Below are 9161 nucleotides of genomic sequence, written 5' to 3'. Positions count from 1 at the left end.
CAGTTTTCACGAAATTCGAACTCAGTCGTCCTTATGGTGTAACGGTGATATAATAATAGTTTTTTTTAAATCGGATAAAAATTATGACCTCTATAGGGTCCACACCCTAAAAACGCGATTTTTCGTACAATCAGGGGCCATAATTCAGGAAGTTACGGTCCAATATGCGCGAATATCGAAAAGAACCGAGATCTTTAGGTTATAAACTTACATTTCAAGATTCAACAAAATCGGATAAAAATTGTGACCTGTATAGGGTCCACAAGCCAAAAAACGTGATTTTTCGTACAAACAGGGGCCATAATCCATGAAGTTTTGATCCGATACATGCCAAAATCGAAAGCAGTCGAGATCTTTTTGAGATACACCTATATTTCAAATTTTGTTGAAATCGGATAAGAATTGTAACCTGTAGAGTGTCCACAAATTGTGGACGGACTGACAGGGGCGACGGCATAATACGTCCACATGAAAATGTGGGCGTATAAAAATGGATAAGAGACAAGTGAGCAGAAAGTCTTCATTTCAACACGGTTTTGAAAAGTTTATATTAGGATTAACAGACTACAATATAACAGATAGATAATGATACCATAATAAGGTACATTTATATTTGGGAAGTGACCTGTTGATCACAGGCTGATGGAGGATTACAAATTCTAGGACTAGAATCACTTAAAGATTAAGTGTCTCATAATAATATATGGTGCACAGTCTGGATAATGATATCATAAAGATACATTTATATTAGGAAATGAACCTGTTGATCACAGGCAAGTGGAGGATTACCAAATCTAGGACTAGAATCATTTAAAGATTAAGTGTCTCATAATAATATATGGTGCACAGTCTGGATAATGATATCATAATGATACATTTATATTAGGAAACGAACCTGTTGATCACAGGCAGGTGGAGGATTACCAAATCTAGGACTAGAATCATTTAAAGATTAAGTGTCTCATAATAATATATGGTGTACAGTCTGGATAATGATATCATAATGATACATTTATATTAGGGAATGAACCTGTTGATCACAAGCAGATGGAGGATTACCAAATCTAGGACTAGAATCATTTAAAGATTAAGTGTCTCATAATAATATATGGTGTACAGTCTAGATAATGATATCATAATGATACATTTATATTAGGGAATGAACCGGTTTATCATAGGCAAGTGGAGAATTACCAATTCCAGACTAGAATCATTTCAAGATTATCAGATTATAGTATACAGATTGGATAATGATACCATGATACCATAAGATACATGTGGACAATGATACCATAAGATACATGTGGACAATGATACCATAAGATCAGGGCTTCCACTTCAAAATTTTCACTGCCGGTCATTTTTGATAACGCACGAAAACTTTTCAAAGTAAATTTATATTTCATGTTTTTTATTCATGGTAGGGTATTGTGAATTCATGTGTCTATACTACTTTGTCACCATGGGGTGCACAAAAAAAATATATTTGACTTAAAAATAAAATATTAGTAAGGCTCATGATATTTAATTAATAATTAAATATTCCGTTTTGGCTACTTAAATAACGAAATAGTTGAATTGGCCGGAGAAAAACCATTTCAGTAGCTCACACGTAATTAACACGTGCTCTATAGAAAACACTCTGACCTGGATAATTTTGAGTTGTAATACAATAACTTTGAAATGAAGATAAATATATAATTATCCATGGCATATATCTCACATTTTTTTTGGTTTTAGACCATCTCTTACGGAATTACGGGCCGCAGAATTGTGACGTAAATCCTAATAATGTATAACTAAATGACTAACGGATAACTAACTTCACGGCTAGCGCCACTAGCGCCCCCTAGAATATGGTCGTGTATAAGAGTAACCGTATATACACGACATTTCTTGTACACTGGAATACGTATTTTTCGTAATTGTTCGGTAAGCAAGTTAACTAATCTCTAGATTTTATTTCAACAATTTCCACAAGGCCGTAATACCGCTATAAACATTTTATTTTTAAATGCATTTTTCTTCCAACACGTACGTAGTTGACGATTTACGTAATTTCTATGCTGTTTTTATTTGATATGACAGTTGGTTGGATTCGAAGAGCAATACTTCATATCAATTGCCCTTTTTCGAAGATCATAATAACCTCGTTTACATTGTGCCTGACCGTAATAGCGGTAAACGGCTTTGTTGTTGAAAATTCTTATGACACGTGGACAATACGTGAATGATTAACAATGGGCCGCTTCACGCCGTTGATTAGATTCCCACTTATCAATTAACATTTATTGCTCTATTGCCAGACACTCATCATTATTATCAACACAACACTCAGTATAATCTGTTGATTACAACTCTATAACACCAATCACGAGATTGGCTTCTAGACGACGTGCATTCTTGTATAGTTACACAGTGAAGGTCGATCGTAGTCATGTTTGAAAATTTTTTTTTTTTTTAAAAAAGACCCTCTTTCCGGCTTGCAAAATGACCGTTAGGTCAGATCTAGGAACGGTCATTTTCCATAGCCGTAGGTCTCGACCGGCATATATGGCCGACGTGGAACCCATGCATAAGATACATGTGAATAATGATACCATAAGATACATGTGGACAATGATACCATAAGATACATGTGGACAATGATACCGTAAGATACATGTCGACAATTTATAAAAAAAATTGTTTGGAAAGTGAATTAAGTAAGTTTTTAAAGCATTTAAAGGGAACACCACATCCAGAAACTTGCAGATTCCGATGTTTGTGATTGAGAGGATGACTTTATTGTAATCTATGCTTGTAACCTATGTATCCAGAGCTTGATATAAAATGTTAAAACGAACTGTTGCATTGTTGTACCTGGAAGACAAATGTCTAAACTAATAAAATAAACGTCTTAACTACTTAGATACGAAGAAGAAAATACACAACGTGAAAAGAAAGCAAAGAAGTCAATAACAAATACTGGACTATCACAAGGCTACTACTAAGATATGTAGCAAGAAAAGACTGCATGGGTCATATGAAGGGTTTGGCAACCGTTTTTTTTAACATGGGTCCACTCTCCATGTCTGACAAACAACCCATAGTACTACAAATGATTGGTGTTATTACTGTTATTGCCAATTGCAACTGTCGTATTGATCCTTTACTGGATGATCATTATTGTAATATAAGTCACGTGAGACGGGAGTTATCTGCCCCTGCCCACTCTTCTCTGTTACAGAGGTGAGCAGAAGAATGATCAGCAGACGACTGATGGACTTTTTCGATCTAAAAGCGCCAAAAACTTGCACATAAGCCACGTCGGACTCTGGCTATGAAGAGGAAACGGCTGGAATTTGCCCGGGAGCATGTGAATTGAAGTATAGAGTATTGGAAAAATGTACTTTTTTTTCCCCCAATGAATGAATTTTTATATTATTATAATTACCTGAAACCTTCAGTAATTTGTAGAATTAGTTGACTTTTAGTTTTAAACTACCTGGTTTTTTTTTATACATTTCACCGATGTGGTTAAATTTTACTACATTATGCTTACATTCATATTTCTTGTAACATATAGCAGATCATGACTCATGCTGGCATTGCACAATGCTTTCTCTGGGTTTTATTCCTATTTGTTTTCAAATTTGAGTGAAGTCTGTGTCACTACAGGCCCGGCTTACGGCTAACCCCCTGATCCATTCACTTTATTTGAATTGTGCATTTGTTTGCGATTTCTGCATAATATGTCTTGTCCGTACATTTGTTTTTGCGTAAATTATGTGTGGTGCAGTCCCCCTGCACTTACTAATAGAATTAGTTCACCAGTCAAGTACATGTTTTAGTACCGGTAATATAAAGCTGCAACCTGATTAAAATATAGATCTATATTTTGTTTTGTTTTTTAATACTTTCGAAATGAAATGAAATGAAATGAAATGGGGTTTAACGTCCTACTGTTCTGCTCCTAACCTGGGCTAATGAAGACGGGCATACACCATACAGTGTGCTATGAGGGAAATTTTGCCCGGACAGCGGCACTACGGCCTACTCTTATAACGAATTCCAACTGCCAAGGGATCTTTTACGTGCACGCCAATGTGTACATGGGACCTCGGTTTTTCGTCCCATCCGAACGACTAGACAGCTTTCCTTGTCAGCCCCTCCGTCCTGCATCACTGACAAGGGAGAACCACGCCGGAAAATCTGGATGAACTTTCTCGGCCAATGCAGGGATCGAACACCCGACCTCCAGGCTAGCGAGCTAGCGTCTTACCCACTTAGCCACGTGATCCCCTAATACTTTCAATGACCTCTACTTCATGAAGATCTGACCAGCTGTAGTAGAAGATCGCGTCGGGGGTCATACAAGTGACTTTTGACCCTCTGACATTGATTAATCAATCAGCGTTGACATTTCTAGTAGTTTACCTACATTTTCATGCATCGCACACCAAGAACTCACCGTAACAGGCTGTTTCATTGGCTAATCCCTCACTTCAACCAGAACGCTGTAATATAACAAATCTTCCAGATCCCAGTGTAGTAAAGATAAGTTTAATGAAATTTTGAACTATAACAAAAAAACAAAACGAAATAGGATCTGTGTTTTAATCAGATTGAATAATGTAAAGACAGGTACTTACATTGATCATTGTAACCGGTAACCCAATGATTATAAAATTGCTTTCCGAAGTAGGATTTTAAAATAAGGAACCATTCTGACTGAATTATTTGTGTATCACCATCAATGTAATTGGCACCATTTTTATGAGATTTCATATCTACCATAGAACAGGGCCCTTATTCTTGAAATAAGGGCCCTGCAATTCGATTGGCTGACCAATATGCAAATTGATTTTTATGGTCAGCCAATCGAATTGCAGTATTTCTTAAAATTTCGATTATATCTTAGTTTAAGTTTTTGTGAATAACGGCCCAGGGCTTCCAGTCGGTCAATTTTTGACAATATTTCAGAGAGATTTCAGGTCAACTTGACACAAACCAGGTCATTTTGGGACTAACATATGGTTCAATTTTATTTCAATAATTTGCTTGTGCATAGGGGTCTTCAGGAGTGGGAGGAAACCGAGGACCTGGAGAAAACTCACGAGGTTGGACAGGTGACCCTACTCCTTGCCTACTCCGCCCCCCCCTCCCCTCCAGTCAGTAAAGAATGGTAAATATGACTAAAACAGTGCTACAAAGTTTACTAAAGATTCCCCCGACCAGTCAATGCCCAGCATTGAGTTTTCGCTTTATAATGTAACATATTAAATGGATCCTGCAAATACAAGTACTTTTGATATTGTATAGGTCCCTTGATTATAATTGCCTGGGTCTCTGACAATATGTGGAACCCGTTAAAATACTGACCAGAAAATAATTTAAAGGAAAGACAGTAAATAATTCAAAAAATAGTTAATTTCTTATGATCTTTACGTCTCTGTTTATGTTGTGACATCGTCTGTTCTGAAGTCCTCAAATTATGTTGATATTCCACAAGGGAGGCAATCTTGGCTTCAATTCTTTTAGCAGCAGCCTTGTCTCTGGAATAAAAGATTATTTTTTTTTTACAGGAAATGAACTATTTCTTTGTTACAGATCAAATCCAATTTCACTTAAAGTTTAGTACAAAAACACCACTGAAGGATCAAACAAAGATCAATAAAAACATTTGGGGCAGGAGCTTTTAGTTTTCTTGCTCCATCAAAATGTAACGATCTTCCAGTGTTCATTAAAAGTGCTCCTTCCATTGAGTGTTTCAAATCCAGACTTAAAACATACCTATTTCTTAAAATTGTGTGTAGAAAGCGCATAGAGCATACTTTTAAGTGTGGAATTGACGCTATACAAATGTTCATATTATTATTTTTATTATTATTTTCTATTACACACTGGATCTATCAATGTTTATAAAATAATGCAGATTTATTCGGCATTGCTATAAAAACTTGTCTGGACCTGAAAATCACTAGTTGATGCTTTTTTTGGACATATTAATGATTAAATTTTGATGTTGCCAGGATTAAAATAACCATATTTCAAAAATTTCTATAACAACTGTGATGTTGTTATTGTAAGCTCTGTTTCAAAAGTTTTTTTAATATACAGTTCACAAATAAATCACATGATCTTTTTAAAATATTGATGAATAAGCTAACACTTTTCTTTTTTAAAAGGGAGCCACGGTGGCTAGGTGGGTAAGGCACTGGCTCGCTAGCCTGGAGGTCGGGTGTTCGATCCCTGCATTGGTCGAGAAAGTTCATCCCGATTTTCCGACGTGGTTTCCCCTTGTCAGTGATGCAGGACGGAGGGCCTGAGAAGGACAGCTGTCTAGTCCTTAGGATGAGATGAAAAACCGAGGTCCCGTATAAAACATTGGAATGCACGTAAAAGATCCCTTGGCAGTTGGAATTCGATATATGGGCAAAATTTCCCTCATAGCACACTGTATGGCGTATGCCCCTCTTCATTAGCCCAGTATAGGAGCAGAACAGTAGGACGTTAAACCCTATTTCATTTCTAATCATCTTTTTTAAAAGAACCATGCGCAAATTAAGGAAAGAGTAAATCATAGATAAAACCAACAGACCAGTCGTACATGTGTAAGACTATTCTTTTTTACATGTATTAACAAATGAATATATTAACACAAGGTACAATTTTATAGATACACAATTAATGAGTTTAATACTAAATGTGTATCCATAAAATTGTACCTTGTGTTAATATGTTCAATTATTAAAAGCCAATTAACCCTTAACAGGTCAATGTCATTTTGACGTCAAGTGGTCAGGCTTAATAAAGGCTAAAGTGAAATATTTTGTATGCCTATTTCAATCGACTACTGCCGGATAATTATAAGTGATAGACTCTTGAAACCAAAAAAAAGTTGATGGGAATAAATTGATCTATAATTTGCAAATCATTCTAAATCATTTTCATCAGAAATACCATCTTCAGAATCGGTGTCATGGATATAATCCAAGTCAGAATCATTCATAAGCATTTCAACTACTTTTAAGAAATGAAATGAAATGGAGTTTAACGTCCTACTGTTCTGCTCCTAACCTGGGCTCATGAAGACGGGCATACGCCATACAGTGTGCCATGAGGGAAATTTTTGCCCGGACAGCGGCACTACGGCCTACTCTTATATCGAATTCCAACTGCCAAGGGATCTTTTACGTGCACGCCAATGTGTACACGGGACCTCGGTTTTTCGTCCCATCCGAATGACTAGACAGCTTTCCTTGTCAGCCCCTCCGTCCTGCATCACTGACAAGGGAGAACCACGCCGGAAAATCTGGATGAACTTTCTCGGCTAATGCAGGGATCGAACACCCGACCTCCAGGCTAGCGAGCTAGCATCTTACCCACGTGATCCCCATTACTTTTAAGAGTCTTTAACCTTCCTGACATCATTAAATTACGTTTTTTGTCAAAAAATGTTGAACAAAGACATATTTTTCTCAATGCCCTTGACAAGACAAGTTCCTGTCTGACACGCATGTGTGGCGATATCAATTAAATATGAAACTAAATACTCAAATGTGGCTTGCAAAAAAGGATCTCGCTGTGGTTGACTTTAGTCGACTGTGACCAGCTAAGGGTTAAAAAAAATGAACATTTCCTCAAATCCAAGCAGAATTATTTCCATAATATCTGATACTTGTCTTTTGATATGTGGCAATGACGATTTTATTCAGAGAATCAACTTCAATAGACCTTCGTAAACAATCTACACTAATAATTAAAAGTCATATTCATACCGAAGTTGATTTCTAGCTAAAGACTGTTTTAAACTTCTTAATTCTTTATCAACACTCTTCAATTCCTCATCTGTCTTCAGCAACTAAAATCAAATATAAGTAAGCTTAATTATAGACATACACTCGTGGAATCAAAACCATGCCAGTTGATTCAGACATTCGGACATCCAACTCCACCATAATTATTGAGAAAAGGTAATTATTAAACCTGAAAATAAGGCAGTGGTCACAGATAATGTCAGACACAATTTGTTTAATACTAGTTTAATACATGCAGTTCATTAATGCCTGACATTTTGTCATGTGCAACTAAAATCATTACTTTATGGCCTGGTAATAATTTTATTAAACATACATCAGCTAAAGAGCTAAATCTGCCTATTAAAGGTTCTTCTTTATACCTGATATGTTATCTAAATTATTAATTAGACATTTATTACCTTATCCAAACCATAATCAACTCTTGATGCCATCGCTAGCCTGTGATATTTACTGGATTTGAATACATTTTGTGATGGATGATTTAATGTCAAATTGGATAATCAAGATTTTCTTTTTATCGTACTGACTTTAGGATGATGATCGAGGCTAGGCCTAAAATTCAATCGCTAATATTTCGATTAAGAGTGGAGTAATTTGAATGAAATTTTCAGTATAGTCTATTTATGTTATCCATTTTTAGTTACTATCATAGCGAGAACTGTCAGCTCTTTATCTAATCTCCCATAATGTATCTTTAAATAATATACAATATTGTGCTTGGAAGGTCATCTAAGGTACTATGCTACTGCTTTCACTTCGGCTTGACAAGGACAGCTGTCTAGTCGATCGGATGGAACGGGAAACCAAGGTCCCGTGTATACATTGGCATGCAAGTAACAGATCCCTTGGCAGTTGGAATTCGATATAAGAGTAGGCGATAGTGCTGCTGCCCGGGCAAGATTTCCCTCATAGCACACTGTATGGCGTATGCCCATCTTCATTAGCCCCGTCGGCGCGGAACAGGACGTTAAACACCATTTCATTTCATTGCTTTCACTTTTACCTGTTCAAGACATATCAACCTACCTGTATATTAAGATGTCGGTCTGACTTAGACTGAAGATCTTTTTCGGTGATATTTTTCTTAGAATGGTTGTCATGACTTGTACCTGGTACTGGATGTTTTATTACTAGATCATGAAGATTTCCTGAAAAGATAAACGAGTCATTGAACTTAAATTTAAAAAAAAAAACTGTCCATTAAATCTGGTTGAAATAAGAACTTTGCCAATTGCAGGTCTTTCTTTATATAAACTATTAATTAGACATTAACTTATCCAGACCATAATCAACTCTCGATGGCATCGCTAGCCTGTGATATTTACTGGATTATAATCCGATCTGCTGCACAACGCT

The 9161-nt window shown here is 36.3% G+C and overlaps 1 protein-coding gene across 1 annotated transcript in view; it reads right to left on the bottom strand.

Moving 5' to 3' along the window:
* Positions 1-4908: 4908 nt before the first annotated feature.
* Positions 4909-9161, bottom strand: part of LOC126808487 (zinc finger CCCH-type with G patch domain-containing protein) — a 48868-nt gene continuing 44615 nt past the window's right edge. Inside the window, exons 11-13 of the mRNA XM_050533233.2 lie at positions 8832-8953; positions 7764-7846; positions 4909-5537 (exon numbers count right to left, since the gene is read on the bottom strand). Of these exons, the coding sequence (XP_050389190.1) occupies positions 5399-5537; positions 7764-7846; positions 8832-8953 (344 nt within the window). The 3' untranslated portion in view covers positions 4909-5398. The remainder of the gene's footprint in view (positions 5538-7763; positions 7847-8831; positions 8954-9161) is intronic.

This window comes from Patella vulgata, chromosome 1 (genome assembly GCF_932274485.2).
Source record: "Patella vulgata chromosome 1, xgPatVulg1.2, whole genome shotgun sequence".
Classification (NCBI taxonomy): domain Eukaryota; kingdom Metazoa; phylum Mollusca; class Gastropoda; family Patellidae; genus Patella; species Patella vulgata.
Note: the sequence above shows the minus strand (reverse complement) of the source record. Positions and strands in the feature narration are given on the sequence as shown.